At 38.0% G+C, this 26,221-nt stretch overlaps 1 protein-coding gene across 7 annotated transcripts in view; it reads right to left on the bottom strand.

Annotated features, from left to right (window-relative positions):
- Positions 1-26,221, bottom strand: part of XRCC4 (X-ray repair cross complementing 4) — a 181,428-nt gene that overhangs the window by 101,395 nt on the left and 53,812 nt on the right. For all 7 annotated transcript variants that reach the window (XM_064439501.1, XM_064439500.1, XM_064439503.1 and 4 more), the window contains one exon: positions 380-546. In XM_064439501.1, coding sequence (XP_064295571.1) covers positions 380-546 — 167 coding nt within the window. The remainder of the gene's footprint in view (positions 1-379; positions 547-26,221) is intronic.

The raw sequence follows: 26,221 nt of genomic DNA, 5'->3' as shown, positions 1-26,221 counted from the left end.
ACTTACTCCCCACTCAAAAATGTAAACAATTTAAACTGCTCATCATAAGAATTATAGAACACAGTAGAAAGAAGGCTTTCTGAAGTAGAGGAGAGGATTCTCCAGAAAAGAGGTTTTGGGGTTTTTTTTCACTTCATAAAGGTAAAACCAGCTTTAATTACAAAGTTTATAATGCCCGTTGAAATACCATTTCTGACACAAAAAGAGGATCCACAACTACACACGCTGTAAGTAACTGGGCTCAAAACACTGTGAAGAGAAGAAAAATGTATGTGCTCCTTTCTGTATATGACTCCAAAAGGGTCATCAGTAAAGCCTGCACTGACAGTGTATTTGTGAGTTTCTCAAGCACCACCTATGAACGCACTTTTACACTTACCGCTTCTCCACGTCACTCCAGTCACTGAAAAGCCTTTCATTCTCTTTTTGCAGGTGCTCATTTTTCGCCTGCAGTCTTCCCAGGCAGTCTAGGCAGTAACCAATCAGCTCCTTAACCACCTCTGCTGGGCTTGAAACTTTCTGTAGCTTCAGAGATCCAAGTCTAAACTAGGACACAAGGGAAGAATGACTTACTTCATCTGTACTAGTAAGATCACAAAACCTAGCTCCAACAAACTTGAATACATACTTAATAAGCATAAGAAATACCTTAGAGTCCTCCAGTTTAAAGTGATATAATAAATTTGTCACAAGAATAATATGTGGAATAATCTACACACCAATTATTCATGCAGCTATTACAGCTTAATGGTTGTCATTCAACAGGCACAGGGCATAAGCACTGACATACTTTCTAATGCACAGGAAAAGAGATGCCACGCAGGAAATATTATATAGCAACAACCTGCTCTTGTACAGATCGGAGGAGACCAGTAGTGTAAAGGTACAACCACAGGTTTTATACAAAAGGCATTTTTGATGTAACACAGAACTACAGGAACTGAAAACCTAATGGTATTGCTAACAGGTTCTTGCCGTCTGTGCAATGAACTAGCTGAAGTAACTTGCTGCCTATTCCAGTACCCACAGCAGCGATACAACCACGTAACTGCTACTGATAAAATGAACAAAGATTAATTACTTTTGATTTAAAGTAGCACTACAAATGCCTGTCTATGATCCTTGCATGCAATTGATGGATTAAAACTAGCCCACAAGTTTTCCCCTTCAGGGCTCAGACAGCAAGTTCTTAACAATAAAAGGAGTCCTTCAATTAAATAGGTAGCCTCAATAATTCAATGGGATTAAAGGATAGGATCTATAATGAATAGCTGTATTTCTTCAGCAATGTGGATGTTATACAGGATATACAATAGGTCTGGTCAGATTTGTTCTGCCTGGTCTGGCAGAAACAACAGAAAACTGTTGTTTCTATTACGTTAAAGGAGGAATAGTTCAACCATATGCACAAAACAGCATCAGCTAAACTATAAACATACAAAGCAGAATGAAGACATAAAGACATAAAAAAATGTTCAACATGAGAGTTTGAGGCAACTGAAAAAGAAAGATATTAAGGTTGCTTGAACAAGGTCACAAACATTATCCTAAGAGAAGCAAACCAGAAGTGAAGGAGCTGACTTTGGTGCTCTGGAGTGGGTAGATGATGGGGAATCTGAATTACCTTAAGGCACACTTCCATAGCTGATAGAGCCTACGGAAGGCATAGGGGGCTTCTCTCATGCCTCTCCACACCTAGCAGCAACACCATTTGCCCAGCTTGACCAAAAACTAGTTGAGGGGGCAGATCCACAGAAAAGCAGAGTCAGTTGGAAGACACAATCCGAACTTTGGCCAGCTTAAACTACAGATCTTTCAGTAAAGAAGCATCAAAATATCTTGGCTTCTACTGGAAATGCCTGCAGAAATGCCTGCCTACCTTCCTGGTGAGAAGGTAAGTACCTGCACAAGGTGTGCACAGGTTGATGATCTGCGGCGCCAGGTGGCTGAGCTGCAGGACACAGTTAGAAGGCTGAGTAATATTAGTAGAACTGAGGCAGAGATAGACAGGCGGTCTCAGAACCGCACTCCTGTAGCAGACACCACTGAGAACGAGGCACTTTGGACCCTGGTGACCTGCAAAAGCAGGGCTCTGCCTCAGCCCCCACCTCCCAGTATCACCACCAACAACATCTGTAGTTTAGCAGCTGCAGACACCCACGAGCAAGGTCCACAAGGTGCAACTGTACCAGCGGCACAGAGTAGATACAGCAAAAAGAAGAGACGAGTGCTTGTAGTGGGTGACTGTCTGTTAAAAGGTGCTGAGGTGCCCATCTGCCCCCCGGACAGGCAGTCACGAGAGGTTTGCTCCCTTCCAGGAGCTACAATCCGAGACGTCACTGAGAGGGTGCCACAACCGGCCAAAAGCAGTGATTACCATTCGCTGTTACTCTTCCACGCGGGCACAAATGACGCTGCAAGCCAGAGCCTGGGCAGAACTAAGGAAGACTATAAAGCTCTGGGAAAGCAAGTGAAGAATATTGGTGCCCAAGTTACCTTCTCCTCCATGTTACCCTTTGGAGAAAAACGGGGGATTAGAAATAGGCAACTAATGCAAATCAAGTCCTCGTTACGTGGCTGGTGTCAACATGAGGTTTTGGCTTTTATGACAACGGGATGTTCATCAACAACCATAGGCGGCTGGGGGGGACGGATTCTGCCTGTCGGGAAGGGGCAAGGGAATCTTTGGCAGCAGGCTGACAAACTTGGTCAGGAGGGCTTTAAACTGTGAAATGTTGACTTGGTGAGGGGTACCTGGAAGGAGAAAGGGTCCTCTCTCACATCCTGTAATTATTAAAAAGATTGACATAACTGTTGCAGCATTTCCCTATGAATAGAACAATTACTTATCTTTTCAACTTGAAAACACAGCAATAACATCTTAAAAAAACCACATAAATGTAAGTGGTACATGCCAGGGAAGAGTTCAGTCTGTGTTGTGGCACCTCACCTATCAGAAATGCAATTTCACTCATTTTTCTCCCCACTTGAGTTCATTTTACTTGGGAGGGCATAGCAAATAACTAAATAAAAGACATTTGTGGAAAAAAAGAGTGTAGCGTTTTTTAACACTTTTAAAAAAAGTGAAGTTTACTACCACTATACATAAGGTTTTGCTGGAAAAGGCCTTGTAAAAATTGCTTATAAAGATTTTAAAGGCATTGTCTGAAACAAATAACAGTCCTTCAATGTAGATAAGATATTTTATCTGTGGAAGCCTCTGGAACAACACAAGATACCATCATGAGCTTCTTCAACAAGGTTAATGTCTCAGACAATGCAGCAAACCCAATGGTTTAATTTCAAATTAGCCACTGATCTTTCTTCCAAATTTACATGTACTGTCTCTAACACATTGTTTTCCTTTAGCTTACATACACCTGATGGCTATAGATAAAAAGATGCATTTAATTTATTTTTGGAAATTAGATTACATTATCAGTAACCCACAGAGTGACGCGTATTCCCTGAATATCACACTTGCTGTTTGACAGCATTAACAAAGATGGACATTTGAGTAAAGGAAACTGTTTTTCATCACTTGCAAGCCACCACCATACTATACGGATAAAGAATTCATGCCACACTTGAATACTAGCTGCAGAGATAGAGAAGCACAGTAGCACAGATAAATAGCAACACAATCTTCTACTTATACTGTGGAGGAAACAGCAAGAAAAGCATATCTTTTTGTCTTATGCTTTTAATATAATCAGCTGAGATAAGGTATAGGCAAACATGCTTTATCAGGACAAATCAGCGTTGTTGAAATTACAGCTTGCTCAGCACAAACGAACAAAATCAAATAATTCTAAAACAGATTAAAGTGAATAACAATAGATTTCAGCTGAAAGCCTGATTCCAACCACAATCAAAATCATGCCAAACACACAGCAGACATTTCAAAAGCAATTGTAATTATAAACAAACACCAGTTCAGCCTCTTACTTAAAACATATTATATAAACCGATACTGCTAGTGAAATGTGGAGTTTTGGAACCGCAAAATATATCCTCAGCTTCATGGACCTCTGCCATGAAAGGATTTCTGAGAATCTGTAAGAAAAACCAATGTCCTTCTTTTTATAAAAGTTGATACACTGAAAGAAATCAAACTAGGCTTTTGGGCATGCTACATTTTTTGATGAATTCTCAAAATGGAGAGGTGGAATGGTCACACTGCACAGAGCGGAGCAAGAAATGCCTGCCAGCCTGACAAGCCATTGCTAACATGTGCACCAACAGAGAGGAGGTGCTGGACAGATCTGCCACAATGCTACAGGGACACAATTAATTTGGTTGGCCATCTTTTAAGGTGTTCATTTCAAAGTTAAAACAGTAACAGTCTTTAGTTTAGTCTTTAATTCAGTCTTTATAACAAAGCAATTGACTGTTCCATTCTTTCTTACATGAAACTTCACTGTACTGCTTTCCCTGTCTTATACACTGTGACACCTGGAGCATTTCTAGCTGGTAAGTAAAGCAAGCCTTTTACCACGAAGCTTAAAACCATTAGGCAGGTGCTCACAGATCGACAAAAAAAAACCCCAAAACAAAACATAAGGCTTCTGCAAAGAAATATTCTTCTGTATATTTTTCACTCCCCCCCACAATGTCATCTAATCTTAATATAGTTGTCAGAGCAAATTATCTGGATTACACTGCAGCTACCTCCAGCACCTTGGTGCAGACAAACATGGGATGTTTAGATACATTCCTACTTAAGCCAAAAGTAACATGATATTGGATATGCAGGGCTTTTTTGCATCGTTCATACAGAATGTTATGCAAAGTGTACCAAAAAGCCTTCTTAGGCTGTTCCTTCAACTGGAAATTATTACAAGGAGCTATTACACTGCCTATTTAACAAACAGAAATGTTAGCACTAACAATAGTAACATTGTTATCTGAGCAAATTACAACTGATTGGCAGTTGCCCCTGTGAAGAGCCCAGTGCTGAGAGACTGATAAGCCACAAAGGCAGCCAGATCCATTTCGTTTCCCAAGCGCCAAGATGAAGCATGAGCCATTCATAAAACAACATAAAGAAAATGAAGTCTCAGGACAGTTTTGTACTGGGGTCCTACTGGCACCCCAAACTGGAAAGCAAACTGGTAAAGGAGCAGATGCACAAAATAGCACAGTTTTTGATCCAAGGATTCTGAATTTGGGACAGATGTGTAATTTGCAGCACTAATTAAGACAGAATTCTATTAAAATTGAATGTTTTGGGGGCAGGATTCATAAAAAAAGGAGGCATTAGTTTTTGCACATATTGCTTAGTTTTTGCTTGCAACTAAACAAAGAAATAGTCCAGTTATTTGTCCTTCATCACCAAAATCACAGTAGTGAAATTGGAAGCAATTACAGGAATATTCAATGGAAGTGGTTAAAGATCAGGATACTATAAGAAACAGTGAACTGGGTGGGATATCAAAATAAATAGGTCTTGCTTACTGCATGAGTGAAAGCTCAACATTAACACTTCACTAAACTAATTTTACATATAGCATGCCTATGATTTGGATCACATTTCCAAGGCGAGCCTCATTTTGTAAATTCCTGCACATTGCTGCTCTCTAGATCAAATTTGTATTTCTTGCCATTCCTCCAGCTGCTGTAGCTCTGTAACTTCATATCATCTGCAGATGTAATTAATGTGCTTTCTACTTCCTCTTTCAGAAAATATTATGTAAAACAGTGAAGCACTAAACACTTCATTTATATAGAAAATGAGCAGATCTGCTAGAGGTGCAGGTGGACAACAGACTGACTGTGACTGATACACTGTTCCCCTTCAATATCTGTTTTATTGTTTGCTGGGATTTTTAAAAATGTTTTTTAAAGACACATGAATATAGAATAACTTAGAAAGTTGTGTTCCCTTAATCAGAAAGCACATGAAGCACTTCTCCGTTAGACCAGATCTTAAGTTTAGAAATAAAAAACAAGAATTAGAAGCTTATGACAAAACTGTCGTTTTCCCATCACCTCTCTCTTGTCTTCTACAGATGAAGAAAGAAGTAACCTCAACCATAAGACAGAAAATATTTTTGAAGTAAACTGAAAAGCTTCTCAAGTAATTTTTCTTTTAATTACTGATGTTTACAGGACGATGCTTCACATTGGAAAAAAAAAAAAGTCATTAAAATATGAGCCAACACAATTTTCATGGAAAATGCTAAAACCAAATGAAAATTAGAGATGGTGGATTTTAATTTTGCATTATATATATTATATAATCTTAGCATTACTACATTTCACTGGAAATGAGAGTTATCATAGCCTAAGGCAATAATTATCAAAGGTTACACACTGAAAGGAGAAGCCATTTACACAGCAGTGCCTCCAAGCTCTCTCTTCTGAGCCAGAATCCGAAGCTAGATACTAACAGTGAGCTAATTTCCAATAACAACAATTTTTCATTATGACATACTAGTCTGTAAGAAAAAAACATTCACGCTGGAAACTCTCATTGCATCTGCATTGTTGGCCATGATTCCTCTCTGTATTACTTAAGTATCTTGACAATCCTTTCTAACAGTATTTGTTATCCAAAATATATTTAAGAAATTCCATACTTCCACAAGCTTGAAAAAAAAAAATTCATTTAGACAGACAGATTTTGTCCTTTCTTGCCCTGGCTGATGACAGCAGCTATCGAGTGGTGCTCTCTCTCTCTCTCTTCTACTTATATTATATACTTAAATCCTAACCCATAATATTTTGCTTTTTCCTTCTCTACTTTGAAAATTATTTAACAAATTTACAGAAAGTACACTTAGAGATACTTAGGTCTGATTCTGAAATGAAAGTATTCCTAGTGTGTGAAGTAACTGATGGAGTTTTAATTGTACAAGTCAACCTACAGCCTGTAACAGAATCACCTCTAACTCACCTCACTCATCTTCTACTTTTCCTATGCCTTCGGAGTAGGGCTCCTTGCACTCTGCTTCTAATCATAGTATTTCAAACTGTGTTAACAGTCAGTTGGGTTAGCATAGTTAATAACATCTACATCCTTGCAGACAGATGCTGCCTCCTACAAGGTATTGTCTAAGTAAATGTCCTTTCACCAGGGAAATATTAATGAAGAATTTGAGGGGTAAAAAAAATTCCACAGCAGCCCACCAGCATGGAGCAGCTGTGTAGTCTTTCTCTGTCTTTATCAGGACCTGCAGTCTGTAATAGCAGATGTGACCCCTGTGTTGAGGCAGGGAAGCCCTGCAGGCCCATATAACAACAGACCCTTTTGTCATTGCACTGTCCTGAGCACCTCGCAACGCCTTTCCTACGCTAGAAGGGAGCTACACTGGGAGGGATATGCCTACGATAGAGCTCAGTCTTACTAGAGCTTGGTATCTCCATGCTACTTATTAATGCCAGTTCAGCTGGGTCTTCGGGATCCAAGGAGGATGGAGGAGCAATCAGGGTGTTTTTTATTAATAAAAATCCCACAGTCTGAAACCATATGTTTTGAATACTCAAAAAGCCATCTTAATAAATCTCAAGAATCAAACCAAAACAAACACTTTACTCATTTTTCAACACTTGCACAGAATTATACCTAGAAAATTTTGCTAGGACAAGATATGAAAAGCTATCAGCTACACTACCCTGAAGTCACCTGGCGATGACCTGGCCTATGACTGGTACTGAAAGTAAATTCTTTACCAGAGATTTAGAGATTAGGCAGAACACACAGGACAACACTGGATGTATATTAATTCAGGAGTAGGATGTCTCTTACACACTTGCATTACAATGGGCAGTGTAAGATACAGCAGCTTCCTCTTCTCTGCTGAGACCTGGAACTCTTGCAAAACAGACAGCCTGTGGTTTCCAGAATCAGCCTTGCTACTGCTGGTTAAATATCAGCTACCTGTTCTACTCCATGTACACACAGACTCTGAACTAAGTTAGAATCAATACTTTGATAAAACTCAGTTTTCACTATGAAAATACATACGAATTTAAAAAGAGGAAAATGTTAATGAAAATTCATGTACAGGGTTAAAAAATATGACCTACAAATGAATGATGCTGACACTTAGTTGCCTATACAAAGAAAGTATTGTTTCAAGCTTGAGTCTGGAAAGCATTATACCATTTTTATTTCTTAAGTCAATCAGTGAGTGGTCTTGATTTTTTAAAGCTGTGCCACTATTATCTCCTGGGAAATCATTCAACAGTAACCATGACATCCCTGGGTGTGGTAATAAAATGAGTACACTAGACTTGCACAATACGGTGATGACAATGTGAAAGCAGAAGATGCTTTTGTAACAGCAAACTCTAGGAAGCTAGAAAAATTACGAAGTACCACAGAAGCCAAGAAATCTTGCTGGTTACATCAGTCAGTATAAAAATATGATCACCAGTTATAAAAATCAAGTTTAAGATAAAAATCCTGCCTTTGTCCACTCCTGCCTTTTCTTCCTGTTATTTATGAGAAAAGTATTACCTCATCCTCAGAAAAAAAAAAGTTTCTTCCTTCTTGACAAAGGCATTACATCTTTCCTGTAGCAAAATAGCTCATATCAGTGATAAGCTATTTTTCTCAGGTTTTTACTACACTCTGCGGAAACCTTCCACATAAATTGCAGTCATGATAGGTGCACATCAACCAATGAAATTCCATCTGGTTTCACTATTTTGTATGGTAGGGGTTCCGAAATATTTTGGAGAGTGCATCCCTGCTTCTCACACCCTCAAACCCACACATTCATGGCACCATGGCCCCCTTACAATTGCACTGCATTGAGGCTACATCTGTACAGTGAAATAAGCAGAAACTGGGAGCATCGCCAGGTACTAGAATAGACTAGTATTATATACATCTATAGCACCAGAATGGCCCTAGCGTGTCCTTGGCCTGTACCAGCAACCACCTCACCAAACACTCTGCAGGCACATCGCAGGAGTTGGAGCATCCCCCAGACAGATCCCAAGAGGCAGTTTGCATGCAGCCACCCTCTTCGGGAGGCTGAGAGAGTTTAATAGCATGGACATTGACAATTACCCACCAGTTGGCCTCTGTGCCTGGGAACACTCCTGGGAAATTTTAATTTACTAGTGCAGAGACAACCACAGTAGTCCCTGGAATACTGCTCTCTCAGGTTTGCAGCAGAAGCCACTGTACGTTACTAGATTAAGAAGGACAAGACACACTGCAGAAGAAGCTCTCAGGTTTCCCTTTTGACAGAATATCTGGATCCTGGGGAGAGAGGCAGAAATAAGGGTGAAGAAGGCTGAGCATCATTCCTCATCTTTTGAAGACTGGTAGAAGATGTGCCGTCCTCCAGTTGTTTGAGACCTCTCCCAGTCCGTGAGCTTTCAGATTTGACAGGGACTAGACTCATGAAGCCCATCTCTCTAAGCACTCTTGGATACAGCACATCTGGTCCAATGGACTTGAATGGGTTTTTGTGGTGGATAAAACAGTAACATGAAAAGCCAGCTCTGTTCAGCAGTGTAAATTTCTTATTCTTACTTGGATTTCCCTGAAATCCACTAAGATTCTTGGAAGTGCTGCACTTTGACTCTCCATAGTTAAGATCATTTTAGCAAGAAGCTCTCAACATAAAATCCTACTACACTGTTCAGGGGAAAGAGGAGAAGGGCATCTCTGAAGATTTAGATATTGTACCAAAATTCAAACATAATTTTCCTGAAACCTCCCTAAGGCAATCACAGGAAACAATGTCACACAAACCCTCTCACAAAGGAATCAAAGTTTTTAAAAGTTTCTTGATCTCACTAGTGCAGTTGGAAAGCTGATTGGGACATTTTTTTCTAATTTGCCTCCTAAACAAATGCCCAACTTCTATCCATTTGCTCTTGGACAGACACAGTTCCTTAGCTTATAGCATTCGTGTCCCTCCCTAGTGTTCAGACTTGGTTATTTACATGTAATTATTCTTCTCTGACAGTATTTGCTCTGTTGAACTAAAGCTCTAGCTTGGAGCTTTGGCTACACATATGTTACACTGTCTACTCATATCACACAAGCTTCCTCCCAACTAGAATTTGCATTTATTCACTGTGGATGACCAGAATTGTACTCAGTGACAGAACATGTGGGAATGGTTCAAAGCTTAGCCAGGGAGGTTTAGACTTGAAATTAAGAAGCATTTCTTTACCAAGCGGGTGGTGAAACCCTGGAAGAGGTTTCCTAGAGAGCTGGTTGGTGCCCTGAGACTGTCAGTATTTAAGAAGCGTTTGGACAATGTATTTAATAACATGCTCTAACTTCTGGTCAGCCCTGAAGTGGTCAGGCAGTTGGACTAGAATATTGTTGTAGGTCCCTTCCAACTGAAATAGTGTAATCTACATAATTCTGAATATATACCATGACTAAGTAGACTGTGCAAATACACAGAAAATAAACATAGTTCTTGTAGGACATTCACAGATCATCAATACTCAAGTCTATTTGCATAGTTCATCTCTTTCTTTCACCGTGCCACATTTGCCCTGTAAGAATCACCAGGATATGGGCATTATCTGTATTTCAGCGGTCCTGGTTCTTCAGATCATTCTGGAATAACATGGTAAATAAAAATAGTAAGCACATCAGATATGGCTTAATACCCCTTTGAAAGCGAGCCATGTAGATAGGTAAGAGGAGTTGCGTGGGTGCCAGGAAGACACTTACTGAGCAATAAACTGAATTCTTTCACAAAGAGTAATATATATATATGTCTTTCTTTAAAGCCTTTGGAAAACTTCCTTGTTTAACCTTTACACTCTTTAGAAACATCATGTTTCACATATCTATACAATCAACTATTTCTGTGAAGCTTAATCCCACCCATGCTGAAATGGTCTTTAGCTACTGAATTTTGACAGCTGTGGCATGGTCTGGTCAAGATCTATCCAGGCTATAATTCAATACCCTAAAGTGCTCTGTAATAGGTTTCCCAAACTTACTCTAAAAACTGTTGTTCATGAGAATACTTCCCCCTCCCTCCCATTAAACTCATATATATCAACAAGACCCAAATCATATCTTTGTAAAAAATGAGCTACATTTCAAAAAGCAGATGAACTGAGGAAAGTTTCAGCACATTTACGCTACAGCAATGCTCAGCTCTCAAGCTGCTAAGCTACAGAAAGCCACTACTATTTTTCCCCTCAATTTTCTTCACCACTCTGCAACAGAATTCCTCAAAATTAAAATTACACTGAATACTAAAATGCATTGCAGCAGTAATACTTAACACCTGTAAGATTTTTTCTTCCAATTCTTTCCCAGTGGTAATCAGACACAGCATTCCACTTCACCAAAAAAAGCTGAGCAGTTGGAGTAAGAAGGCCAAAGGCAGACCTCCAGAAAGATCAGATGCACTAGTTACTTATCAGAATAATAAATATGGAACAGGCAACTATACCTTATAGCTCCACAAATAGTGATAACAGAGTCGTGATTCTGTAAAGAACAAATAATTTGAGCCTTTTAATGAATTTGGGATGAAATCATTACTTCATCATGCAAAAATTGGTGGGTTTGCATTTCATACATACATCCAAGCACTTTATCATCTTTTATGCTTCCTCTCTTTTATCACTCCCTTCTATACTTCAGGCAATACTGTCCATTCAGCTCTTCGCTACCAGTCTGCCTCTGAAGTGAGTATACAAAGACAACTGAAGCAGGACATCCTTAAAAGATCTTTTTTTATATCTTTTTCCTCATTAATTCAAGGGCTCCAGGAATAATCAGATACTTTCCTACCTCACTGAGTATCAAGCAGGTCTGTGAGCAATGGAACTACTGAAGCCTGGTTTCCTATGGTTATGACTCGTGCTGGATCCCCTAATGTCTAAGAAGGTGAGAAATCCAGTCAAAGCTTTTCCCTTATTTAGAGTATTCATAACTTCTCTTTCCCATGAGGATTTGCTAGTGTCTAATAATACAGTTGATCTCATTCCACAGCTTTTTCCAAAGTAGGCACATGAATAGGGTCTCTCTTCTCCATCCAGCCACCTATTTCCATGAAACTAGTAGGAACCTGATATCTTTGAGACCTTTACTCCTGTCAAATCTGTTTGAAATTGGCCAGTGGTTTCAAAAGTTATTGGGGGGAAGGGGGAGGAGGTAAGAGACTGGCAGTCAGCAAAGGCATGCAGCATGACCACATAAGCTTTGTTTCCTTAGGAAGCAGGGCAAAGCACTTGCACATTTTATTATTTTAAAAACTGCCCTAAATTAATTGGGAAATGAGCTTTACTTGGAGATCTAAACTTGTTTTCTTCCGTGTTTTTCATGTAACTCATAGTATGGCAATAATACAATAAACTCTAGATATAACATCTGGATTCAGGTCTCAGGGTTTAAGCACATGAACAGTTCACAACTCTGTTAATTTAGACTTCAGAGAGAAAACCTAATAAGATAGCTTAAATCAGAATGCATTTCCTACAGGCTAAGAACAGAACATGGGCCATTACCATAAATCAACTGACACACAAACTTATCACACAGCAGCTTACTTGTGCTTGAGGCTTGAGACTCCCAGAGGTATGAAAGGGCGCTTGCCAAGGATTTTTAATTTAATCTGCTGGCCTTTTTTGTCAAATATTCTGCATTTATGTTCAGGTTTCCAACTCAAAAATTATTTCAGAACAGAGCTCATTTAAGGAAAATCTTTAAAGTAGGAGTGTGAAGCTCTTTTTCTGAATAGTTAATCACAAAGTATGCATAGCATGAACACGTAGCACTGAAAAAAAACCCATGCAACCCTTTTGATAACCTTCAGAAAGGTTTCTACAAATGTTATGAAAGGTAGATCCAGATAAATGTGCTTTTAGCAAAAATCTCCAAAATAAAAGCAAGGCTTGCAGGAGTGCTTGTGATATTACTGTCAGTAAAAGTTCCAAGGTAACAAAATATGAATGATTAATACTTCCAAGATTAAAAAAACACCACATTATATGTTAGCTGCTGCATAATGGGAGTATTTTAAAACTACCTGTCAACTGATCATATTTGTACATGTGAAACCCAGACTGCAACTTTCTTTAAAAACTTTAATAAAACATAACTGAAATGTCTGGAGTAATAAGTGTCAGATACGAAGACAACTTGTCTTGGGAGCTACTTCCTTTCAAACACTGACCTTTAGGTTTGGGAAGTAATGGAAACTATAAAGTGCTTCTTGAATACACCCTTGGAACTAACACGCCAACATTTGCAGTAATTTAAGTCTGACTCCCCTTGAATATGCTGTACTCTGACAGTTAACAGCTCAATGATTGCACATGAATTTTTGCTTGGAAAGTAATGTATAACCACGTGAATAAGCATGAGATAATGCCTAGACCAAGGCAAAATATAAAAGTGTTCCCAACTAAGTACTACAAACAATTTTCCACTGTGAGTAATAACACAGGATTCATTTAGAACAACCATTGACTGTTTTCAGGGTGGCTTTTTACCCTTTGTTTACAACATCCTTTCAGGAGGTTGACAGCCACTTGCTAAAACCTTTAAGATCCAAACGTCTGACTACTTAATAAAAACTTCATTGAATGGAGTTATTTTATTCCATTCAAGAAAATAAGAGATTGAAGATTTTCCTCTATAGTACCAAACTCACCTACCTGAGCTATGTGGTGAACATCTGCGTACACTGTGCCCCACCCACAAGCATGGAAATACTCAATGCATCACAAGATATATGCAGTGAATATGACAAATCCCCAGTAAAGCCAAATTTCCAAACAGTGTTAACTACACAGAAAGACATAAACACTTCTATAAATTATCAAGATATGAATAGCATATTTCTTTCCATCCAAGAGTCTAAAAGAAACAAACAAAAAAGCCACTATCATTTTCCTGTAGAAAGACAGAAGCACCAGCTCGCACTCAGGAATGCAATGCATGTGAAATAAACTCTAATGAGTTATATCTGCCTACACTTATGTCCCTTTTCTTCACCAGCAAGGGACTTCCCCTATCTCCCTTAAGACTTAAATTACTCCACAGACATGCAGAATGAGATCCTACACACAGAAGCTACGCCCTTCTAGCCCTCCCTCAATGTACACCTCTTCTGCCTTCATGCAGGAATTTACATAATTGTAACTGCCTTCAAGACATCCTTACTTTGTGTAAGCATTAAAAAAAATTCAAAGGAGTATTTTAAAAATCAAGGCATATTTGCCTGTATTTCCTTGTGAAACAGAGATGCAGAAATTTGACAGCCAAAACTTGTCCTAGACTATATGGACATCAAATGTGCTACTAATAGTAGGATATAAATTTTTGCAGTTAACAGAGATTCTCACTTTGTTGGGGGCTTGTATGTGCTTTTTTCCCCCTGTCTTTTGCCACAGGAACATCCCCTCCAACAACAGGAAAGTGTTGGTGACCGCCAAGCAGACCCAACTCTCACATGAAATTATAACACAATGAAGGTGGTTCAACAAGCAGCACACCTTTAATCCCAAACAGATGGGACGCCTATCATCCTTCGAGCCATTTTTCTCAGGACGCCCGCAGGAACCATTGGATGACTCCATTCAGAACTACAATCCCCAGCAGAAAATTCCCAGTCTTCTACTGAATTTCCTTTGGTTTTAATAATCTAAACAGAGGGATATAACGAAACAGCAACTGCAGATGATGTGGGAAGTTAAGGAATTAAGATGCCATCTTTAAAAGATATTCTCTGTAACTGCTCTAGGCCAGTAGCAGTTAAACACCTAATACGTATAGGAAAGGCTTGGGAAAATATTGTATTTCACATTGTTCAGGCTAAGTAGCAGCTCACAGTATGTTTTTGGCCTTCAGGGAGTATCTACAGCATCACTACATTTCATTTCAGGATGCTAGTATTCAGCTCTACTTCCTACATATATTTTGCTTTGCTTCCAGGCTCTTTAAAGTAACAAATCAATAGACACAAAAAACAATAGCTTATTTCTCAGAGGTTTCCCTAGAGTCAGAACAAAAGGGAATTTACTAAAATCTTGGTTTCGTCTTGTTTATGTGCTGGGCATGAAACTAAGGTTTCCCTTCTCAAGTCTGGTACTACCCAGACTCATTACGATAGAGAATTATTTAAGACTAACTACTACTGCTAAAAATATTGTGTTACACATTCTACCATATAAGGATAATTAAAATATGACATTTTTATTCCATAGGTAAAGGTCATTTCAGAGCACGGACTGATCACAGGTCATTTCTGACTGTTAAAGGTCATTTCATACACTGACTGACTCAAGCTAATTATTGATGTCAGATCCTTTCATTGGCGCTCAAACTCAACTCTTGCTCCAGTCAACCAAATAACTTTTCCATATGGATTATTATCATGATAATAGATGGCAGAAGTTTTGCATTCAAGAAACCTGTATTAAATTTCCAATAAGGATCAATTAAAAATTAATGTTTTCCTGAAAATTCAAATCCACAGCATTTTAATATATATGTACACCTATATATATCTAAAAGACAAAATCCCCTCTTATCTACAAACAACCTAATGCTTAAAATAGATGCAATTACAATACATGTCTTTTCATAACGGAAGTTTTTACTGAGATCAAAAGTTGGATTGGATGCAATTAGAAAATACTTTCCTTGAAATCTTATAAATTCTCATCTGCAAAAGAAATATGGTTAACAGATAAAAATGTTAGACTAAAGTGGTTGCTAGCAACACAAACAAAACATTTACTTTTTTCCACATAATACTATTTGCAAAAGCTGTCATTACAAGGTATTTAGTGAATTAATGTTTTCTGAAGCCAAGACAATCCTGGAAGAAGGACGGCATTTCTTTCTCACAAATGGGATTCCATAGAGCACGACTGACTACTTCAAGGGACGGTGTTTTATGACATGTTAACATACAACCTGTTGAAGACACAGCATTTTAATTCACTAGGATCTGAACTCCTGAATCCATCCTCCACAAGTTCTGCACACTTGGAAGCTTTGGGAAGTGGTTCCTATTCTTCAGATGAGTCAGTGAAATAGGTTCCTTCATTATACTTGTAGCAAAAGATACGGTGAATATATTTTGTACCTGGACTGATACATCATCTCTAGGATGGTCACAAACCATTAGAAACAAGTGGCAGTAGTAAAAGCAATCAGGTCAATTACAAAGCTTTCAACTAACAGTGCTATGAAACAACATCACAGACCACCTACTCTTCCCACTCTACAGTTATCTGTGTTGTCAGATACGTGCATAGTTTAACCTGACGGAATGGTTTTCTGCCTGATGACTGCTCAGCCAGGTGGTAGAATACATTGCAGCACCTGGTTAGACTACGGGCTCGGGTGAAGCATCATAAACCCCCATCACCTGGATCCTTGGGTCACAGTCACATCAAATCATTTGCACAACAGAACAGAGGCAAAAAGTTTCAGGGAACCAGGGAAGAGAGTGAAGGTTCCTCTACACTACAGTGTAATTAGAAAGCACGAGCTCTGTGCCTTCAAACCCGGAGGCATGGACAGGTTCCCTCCGGTCAGCCCCAGCTGCCTGTCAGACATTTCACAGGCCAAGAGCAGTACGCTCTACTTGTCACAGAAATGGCTCAATGTGGGAAGGAATCAAAGAAATTCATTTCACCTTCACTGCAATTTCAGTAGACAGAAACGGCATTTCTCAAACCTGTTACATTTCTTAATTTATCTTCTATATTTTAACATGTCAGCAAAACAGTGCAAAAGGGAGAATCCCTTGATTCTCCGAAATCCCCAAGCCTATAACAGTAATAGTAGAAGAACTAGAACTTTCTTATGAATCAGAAATTGGTGGGGTTTATTAGGGTTGGGTTTGATTTGGGGGGAAGGGGATTATTTGGGGGGTTTTGTTTGGTTTTTTTGTTGTCTTAAACATTCATATTATCTTATTCCAGAAATACTAGCAGTGGAGTACCTTAGAGAAGCTGCAGTGGGTCACTGATGTTTAACATGATCAACAAAGAAAACAACAAAAACCAGTGCATACAGAGAGGTGGCAAACAAGGTAAAATTCAACATACATATTTAATTCAGTTAGCAGTGAACTGGAAAAGAACATACACAGCAGCAAATGTAAGCAATAGCCAAAGATGGAGAGCCATTTTTTCCCTTAAAGTTCAAAATGTCTCTCAATATGACATGTTAACTGTCAGTTATCAGCATTAAAAACCAGTATACTAATATGGGTAGAAGATCTATGGAGACAATGTGTCTGCAAAGAACCACAGTACTGCTGACAACTCCACCATTTTTCAAGGCATGGTGCTGGTTTTGGTGACTTGGTGATCTGTGTCATGTCCAGGAAGCTGTGATGGAATAACTGACTCAAAGAGCACCCTACAAAGACAAGTGCCCAACCTAGACACCTGCACATAAAGAGAGTAGTAAAAAGCTTAATTTTATAATTGTTATTTAATTTTATATCAGTATTCCACTGTCAAAGGGACTTTGTTCAGTGAGACAATGGAACGTCCTAAGTTAAAAAGGATCTGATATGTTCACATAGGTTCTTTTTTGACTAGGAGAAAGCAAGTACTTACATGGTCTGAACTCTCCTCGGGCAAGCAGTTATCTCCACGTTGCCAAATATAACTTCACCGAGATTCTCAGCAGTCTGGTTGACTGCATGGTCAGCTGAAGATCTGCAAAAACTTATTGCCCCAAACAAAATCTAAACCTATTCCTAGCAGAGTAAACAGCAAAGAAGAGATCCATCACTATTTCTGTAACTACCAAACCAATCACTAAAATTGCTTCTCATTAGAAAACTTCAACAGTTTTCTTAGGCATATACACGTAAGACCCATGAAACTGCTCCTTGAAGCAAATTCAGTCTTGTGCATGCAAAGCACACGGATATACATGAAAATACTTTTGAAAAGAAGCCGTATCAGATGCTGGGACAGCTAGTTTAAACACATAAGATGTGATTATTTATTCTGAGCTGTAAGCTTGAGGAAGTAGTGCTTTCAAGCTCTACATAGCTGAACTGGAATGACTAGTAGCGTGAAATAGCCCAGACTGCGAAGCAAATACTGTAAAGTGACTATACCAGCCCACACAAACGCAAGTGAGATATGAACCAGAGCAGCAATACAGCAGACCGGAATACTCTTCACTGCCAAACACCAAAGTATAAGAACTCATTAAAAAAAAAAAATATGGGGGGTGGCAGCAGGAGAGGGGATGTCAATATCCTGCTCCTGACTTGCAAAATGATGAACATTATTTCATGTTTTGCAAGACTAGCATCCTGTAGCGAGTAGCCATTACCACTCAGACCAACCTCAGAGCTTCCTAGATTTTTGGCAGGCCAAGATTTAAAAAAACCATTAAAATAAATAAAACTTAAGTAAGGATGGTTAACATTGCTAAGTAATTTATTTCCCCTTACTTTAAGCCAGCTGCAAGTGATGGTGGTAATTACAGCAAGTGTTGCTTGATGATAATATGAAAAGAACATAGGTAACTGCTATCCACATTTCTGTTATAATATTAAATAAATGTCAGAGCTCCCTGAGACTTCCAAATGCATCCTGTTCATTGCTTTCATATGTGTTTTTATATATTGAAGTGTAATGATTCAAATATGTTGGAAATTAAAGTGAGAATGATACCATGTTAAGTGAACATGGAGACAAAATTTCCAAAACAGCAAAAAATATGATAATCACAGAAAGACTTTGTGTGGTGAATTCCACCTGCATAGCAGTCTGCCATAGCAAATGAAGGAAGTTTCACTGTTCAATCTTTAAAAATAAATTGGAAATACTTACTCTTCACAATCCACAAGTATAACGTCAAAAAACAAATGCAATTCTCCATGTGCCATCTGCCAATCCTAACTTCCAGCAAGCTCAGCTTCTAGAGACAGTAAGTGGACTACTCCACAATAACAAATGTCTACATCAAGAACTACAAATTAATTACTTGCAAAACAAGTGCAAACAGAGAAAAGGTATTAAAATGGTTACTAGAAATTGCGCCAAAGTGCAAAATGAACATTGTCTTTCCAAGCTTTCATACTCTTATCAGTAAGATTTTATCTAACAGATCTGAGCACTTAATATTTGGAAGCGTTCATAAAGGGCCAAGACAAAGGACAGCAAATTGCAAATTTGCTCCAGACATCAAACAAAGCTATTGCCACATTCCTCTAGGGGATAGTGAAACAACTGTGTATTGCAAAAAGATCCTGAATCGTACTATATGATTTAGAAGAACTTTTCCAAACATTTCAAACTATTTAAATACAAAATATTTAATTTTTAACTCTGTTACAGAAAATGTCCTTCTATTCATGGTAGCAGCGCTGTCCATCTCTTTGGCACATTTAAGGTTCTATCACCTCAGTGTGCACCTGCTTATATCTGTGTCTAATATCTAGACCTATGTTCAACTTTAAATGATACCATCCACAACAGAGTTACTGCTATCAAGATAAATCTGAGTGGGATCTTCGACTACCTGCTCTCTCCAGAACCAACATCCGTGGGTATAGAATCATCTACTGGGTACAGAATTAAGTAGGTACAACTCACTGCCTCCAAAATTTCTTTCTTAAACCTGAAGTTACAGGCAGTTACCCCAAAAGAACATAGTCATGAGCACCTGTGCATGTCTGAACAAGACTTACACAGCTACTTCCAAGAAAGAAGGCACACTACCAACTTAATAAAGCCTCTGCAGTTCTAAAGATTACAGAATATGATGAGTACCTCCAAGACAGGAAATAAAGTTGCTGTTTTCTTTGAAATAAAATTTGAGAAATTAACTAACATTTTATATGAAGGTAGGTTTCACAGACTAATACTTCAGGGAGTATTTTATGAAAATCATAGAATTGCAACTAAAATTGTGCAATTGCAAAACTGTTTTTAGGGACATTATTCTCTTTGCCCTACATTTTGAGGCAGCTCTCATCAATAGGGAACAAAACATTTTTGTTATACACCTCCCAGGAGAAAAGATAGCTCTTTGCAGAAAAACTGCAAGATAATTTACGTCAAAACTAGAAGAAATCATAGCTACTACGAAAACAAATACTGTATTTCAAAACCCCCTGGGAGGATCCTGTTGTGCAAGAGGTCAGAATAGTTAGTGCTTTTCTATTATGTTCATTAATTGTAGCTAAGGATCAATTTATTTATAAAAATGAAATAAGTTCTCTATCATATCGTGATTATTTCTTTTCTTTTATAAACCAGTAATATGTCTTATATACATGTTTCCTTTTCCTTTTCACTGGTTCTCAAGTTAAAAAATAGCAATTGAAAAGTAAAATCCAAACAGGATAACTCCTCTCACTTTCTCCTTGATGAATTGGGAGCCATATTTAAATATAACATTATATTTAAATAAGCCATAAGTAAAACAAACAATAACACAAATCAAATGCTTAGCTGAAATGGCCAATTTGTCCACAAAGCAGTCACTTTCTCACACATAAGTCAGGAAGTTGCAGTGTTATAGATGAAATAATTCCTCCCAGCCCTGGAAAAGCCTGTGTCTTAAGTAAAGACAAGCTCCACAGTGCTGCAAAAACTAAGCCCTAAGCAGGTAGCGAGGGCAAATACCTGACAGATTTGAGAGGAATCTTGGTCCCGGTTCAGGCAGCTTAAGCCCTTATGTCTACTGTTTCTTTCAGTCAGACACCGTGGGTCCAGAACCAGGCAGAAGGCACGGGATTTTGGCTGAAACCAGGCTGCTGAAATCAGACCTTCAGAGCACACTGCACATCACCCTGCACTCCTAGCCTAAGTACTTGAACCCTACAGTTGTAATTCTACTGAAAAAGAAAACACTTCTTAGTTCAAAGGAAGGCTTTCTACCACTACAATTATTTTTTTCCTTAAATTGGTATCATACTATTTAATACTGTGATTTTGCAAAGGACTCTTGGATCCAACAATGTCTGGATGGTTGAAACACGGAATTTCACCACTCTTTAATGCTGTTCTGAACAGATAGGGTGTGTGCCCATATACAATACGTTGTGAAGTCAGATGCTAGACAGATTCTTATAGTAATTCTATAGAAAGTCTACAAATACTGGGACCAGATTAGAGTTCTAGCTCCTTGCAGGTCACACTGACTCAGTAGCATTTTCAGTGCTGGGCCATCACTTTATGACACTCACAGGTATGCGTTCCTCAGACGCAGGAAGCTAGTGTTTCATAGAAGGAATAAGCCTCCAACTCCTTCCAAGCCCACACTCCAAGAGCAAGCTCCTCATCCCTCGCACTTCTTCACACTGCTGAAGAGGCAGCAGTCTCTGCAGCCCGCTGCCATTCCCCTTGCAGCAGACACAACAGAGAGGGTGCACACATGCAACACATTGCTCAGTGGGAACCCAGAACTTCTGTCACTTAACGAAAGAAAACAGCTGCTGTGGAAAATCGGTGTGGTGAGCCTCACAGTTACAAACTCTTACAACTTGACTTTTAGGCATATCCACTTTCCTACTTACAGCCAGAGATGAAGGAGAGAATTCTTTGCAACCTAAACACTGGTTCCTCACTTGTTTTTTTCTTCTTGGGGTTAATAACAAAAACTACTGACTTCAGGACATTTTGAGTAAGACATCTCCTAGGATCCAGAACAGCCAGAGCCTTATCTGAAGCAAAGAAGTAAAACAAAGCAAAACCTCCCTTTGCTGTGAACCAGAACTTTGACTGAAGCATCTTCATGCACCCACACAATTGTCAGGGATTTCCGAGAGGAAACACGAGCAGCCTGTGACGCTGGTGGACAACAACAGTTCAGGTTCCCCTAAACATGATTTGCTAGTACAGAAAAAGCTGAGTCTACACCCTGTCCTTTGATATCTAAGAATATCCTGAGATCGTCATCACCCTCTGGATCTGTAAATATTATTATGGTCAGTATTGTATAGTACTGTGCTACACTAGGAGCTGGAGAAGGATCTGTCTTTGGTCAGGTTAACAGCAAAAGACTCCAAAAGAAAAAGGGTTTGCATGGCAATGAATGCAATAGCAAAGAATTCCTTACTGCCGTTATAATTTCTGCATATGATACAGAAAGCTTAGTAAGTCCATTCTTACTTTATGTAATTTCATCTGTCTAAGATAACTGAGGAAAATGCGAGTGCATCGTACAAAATGCATTCATAAAGAGAAAATGAAGTTAAAATTTTCCTCCAATGAAGTGCTTAAATCTGACTACTCCTTAAAGAAAAACAAACCAATTAACCATCCAATCAAATCAGAAATATACTTATCCAGAAACATATGTCTTCAGAAGAAAATACTGAAGTATGACTTTAAAGTCAGTCAGGTAGTGAAAAATGATGATATATAAAACTAGGGGCAATTTCATCCCTTAAGTATTGAAACATAACATGTTTATGAACAACTTAATTCAACCTTGTTCTGAACTTGCTGCTTCTCCTCCTTGAAGCTTCCCTACACTTCAAAATAGCCTACTGAAACTTTATTGATCTTATCATAAGAAGGCTTTTGAATTAAGTTAAAAATCAGAAACCATATGAATAAACAATACGTAACTTTCTGGAAGCCTTGATCCAGACCTTGACGTTGTGCCTTGAGCTAGATTTGTGACTGCTAAGGTTTCTGCCAACTGAATTACTGCTTTTAAGTCACACACAAAGAAACGCAGCCATTTAAAAACTCATGTCAGAGATTGCTTATTTGATGGTGTCAGGAGATAAAACAGAGAAATAATTTTGACTACTGTAGAACAATATAGGTGGCAGGGCCCTGCGGAGTTCTTTTTATCCAAAGTCTGACACCTATTTACACCTTATCACCAGTATCATTTTGTGGAGTACACAGGAGTTTCCTAGATATTTTCTGTCCAAATACTAAGCCTACTAATGCTATTTGGCCCTACTCAGCTTGTAAGAATGTAAGAGGATTACAATATTGTAGCATTAATATTTTAAGTCATGGCACCGCTGTGATTTCAGGGAAGGTATCACATAACTTCTCTGAAATGCTTACATTACTACAACAAGCTTCTCTGCCACTCTGTCATCTTGTAGAATACTCAATCCACTCAATCAAACCCAAAACCAACAAAAAAACCCAAGCCCAAAACCAACAAAAAAAACCACCAAAAGACTAATGCAAGTTTGTTTAATATTAATCATATTCCAGAGCATATGGGTTTAGAGTTCCATTTTCCATAACATCAACTTATTTGTAGTTGTAATAGAATCAGCCCTATTTCAGAACAAATGCATGTTTACAATGACTTACAATAATATGCCAGTCATGGAAGAGTTTTTGATGTCAAGGACTCCATTATATGTTTGGGTGCTAGTTCAACAACAGCTGCTCCAGATTTAATGAAGGTAGTACTCAAGGGACAGACATTTCCTGGATTTATTTATGGGGGCTTACAGAAAATGTTCAATATGTACCAAAATATACATTGTTCAGAGACTTTCATGCTTGAGAGTGAAACTCTCAGTGTTTGATTCATAATGGCTATTTCACAAGGGCTAACAGGAAACAAAACTGTTTGTTTTAATTGCATACAGCAAAATGTTAGAAAAGAAAGATTTATGTTCTCTAGCGACAGTGAATGTTTTGGGCTAATTTGTCATGGTTACCATGGACAGAAAATAAAGGAATATTATTCAAGCACTGCTCCAATTCATAGACATCTTAAAGTCTAGTATTGGCAAATACACACAGTGCTGTGCATTCTCTTTTTAATCTCTTATGTACTTACAGCACCTTTTAAATACAGGATATGCTACCTGTGTGATTTTACCATAAGTTGAATTAAATTATTAATTACATTTTAAAAATACCTTTATTATTGTTTTCCTTTAACAGGAAATACGAACAAACAGCCAAGATGTCTGCTTCTACACTGGACTCAAAGTAAACCAATAAAACGCAAGGTGATACTAGATCAAGATATTTTTATTATGTTTATATGCACACTATTTTTAATATGATTAAAATAAAATGTACCCACTGTACTTATAAAAGTATTTTCTGTTTCCACCTTTTGCTCTTCCCCTTACTGGGTGCATCATCATATGCACACAAATTACTTATTAAGTTTTGTATTTTAGTTTGAGACCCTTGAGTTAAACAGAATTTTAACAGCAGTTTTACAATACCTAAGACGTCGCATAGTAGTGGTCTCTAATTGTGTCAGGGTAGTTTTCCACTCCACCTTAGGTTTTTAATTCTTGCTAGACCGTAATATGACACGTTCTTTTGAAACAAACAAACAAAAAAAATAGTGTAACTTCCCTTTTCACTTGCACATAATAATAAATAATAGAACAGTGACTGAAAAGAACAAATGGAAAACAATGCAGCTGCCTATATTTTATTAAAAGGTCAGAGAAATTGGTAATATGAGGAAATTTTTGAGAGGCATGAATACTGGAAATTCGATTGCAGCGCATCCTATGCAAACAGAAGTCAAAATGCAAATCTAAAAAATATTGTATATTTTAACTTTTGTTTTAAGATTTCAATACCTTTCAGTATCTGTATTGATCAATGCTTTGAAAAGTAGTACCACTATCTATGGGTTCATACCTACTCTGTGGAAATTTTAGCTTCTCACTATTTTGGCTTCTTTTCTGAATTTATGATCATAATGGTATCTGATCACACTTTACCTGTTACTGTGTTTTGTTACATGCTGTTTCAGCTATTGGGGTGTTAAGTGGAAAGATGACTGAGCAGAAATAAATGTCAGAGTGTTACAAATGCATTCTGTCTGGCTGTTGAAACACTTCAGTTTCAGCGTCATAGCGCCTATTCCAAAACCTCCTCCTTCCAGATTCTAAGCTGCCAAATTTGTCTTTAGCAAAAAGAAAACAGAAAATACCCCATACACACGCTGTCATCACAGCAAAGGACAATATTCCAATACAAGTCCAACAGGCATAATTATCTTGTGACAGTTAAAACTCCAGGAAAACTATTATCTTTCAACTGTTTCTTAGACCTCACAAAGCATTAGAAAACACACATATCTTCAAGCATGGCCTTCATTGTGTCTTATTTGCCACAAACCACTTTCACTGTGAACTATGAGACACAAAAACTGGAGGCTTGTTTTTCACTTTTTCCTTCTGCTATTCCACTATTATTCTCCATTCCTCCACAACTTAATTGAAGCACTGCTTGTGCCATAGACTATTTCCCTCCAACAAGTTTTTCAAGTTTGTTTATCAGGACAAATGAGTATATTCTAAATTGAAAGTAGCTTTTAAAACTCAAATTACTTAAGAATTCTTGCAATTGCATTACACTTTTTTACAAAAATAGAAACAGAATTTAATTCAAAACCAAATGTACTCAACATCTATTTGTTCTTTTCTGAAGTCTACATTAAAAAGTGACAATAGACACGAGTTATTTCATGTCAACCTGAACTGAACAGAGTTTTTGCACATTACAGTTGACCAAGAAATCAGTCATTTACACCACAGATGTTTCCAGAGTTACAGAAATAATTATTATTTACCTTAAATTTATCGGAACAAGTATCTTATGTGAAAGGATGGCCCAGGATCCACATTCAAATTTCCCTCCAACAACACAGATTTGGATTAGAGATTCTTAGACATCACTGAGAAGGCATATTAACAAAGCACAACACCCATTTCCTCGTGCTCTTTGGCAGTGCTAACGAGCGCTTCTTCAGCTTTACTCACAGTCTCCTCCATTTGGACTCAAACATAACTTCCATTGTTGACCTGTCTTTCTCATTTCTTTGGGATTTGTCCTTTCTCATTTAAACATTTTAAATCATTGTAATTCAGAATGAGACAGGAAGGAAGGACAAAATGCTGTTTGCTTTTTTTCACATTAAACTGGAACATCAATAACCCATCACAAAAAATTCACAAAACAGATTATTCATGGTACCCAAACCATAGTAACAGTTCAAAATGAAAACTTTTTGAAATGTTAACTTTAATTAACTCTAATTTTTTTTCTATATTACTTTTACATTTTTGAGGTTTTTAAAATCTGTATTTTTAAGCTTTTTGTTTAATGTTCACAATGGGGACTCTCAAAACTTAAAGCTAAAATTCTTACTCAGCTAGGCAACTGCAGGATCTGGGCTCTAAATAAACAAACAAGCAAACAAACAAACAAACAAAATCAGTAAACATGTACATGCTTCCCCTTCAAATCTTGTGTATTATTGTTTAGGTTGGGTGTTTCTCATACCAATGATTCTTTTTCTTTAAGACATGATCTA

The sequence above is a fragment of the Phalacrocorax carbo genome, chromosome Z (genome assembly GCF_963921805.1).
Source record: "Phalacrocorax carbo chromosome Z, bPhaCar2.1, whole genome shotgun sequence".
NCBI classification, from domain to species: Eukaryota; Metazoa; Chordata; class Aves; order Suliformes; family Phalacrocoracidae; genus Phalacrocorax; species Phalacrocorax carbo.
The sequence above is the reverse complement of the archived record's forward strand: the minus strand, read 5'-3'. Positions and strand labels throughout refer to the sequence as shown.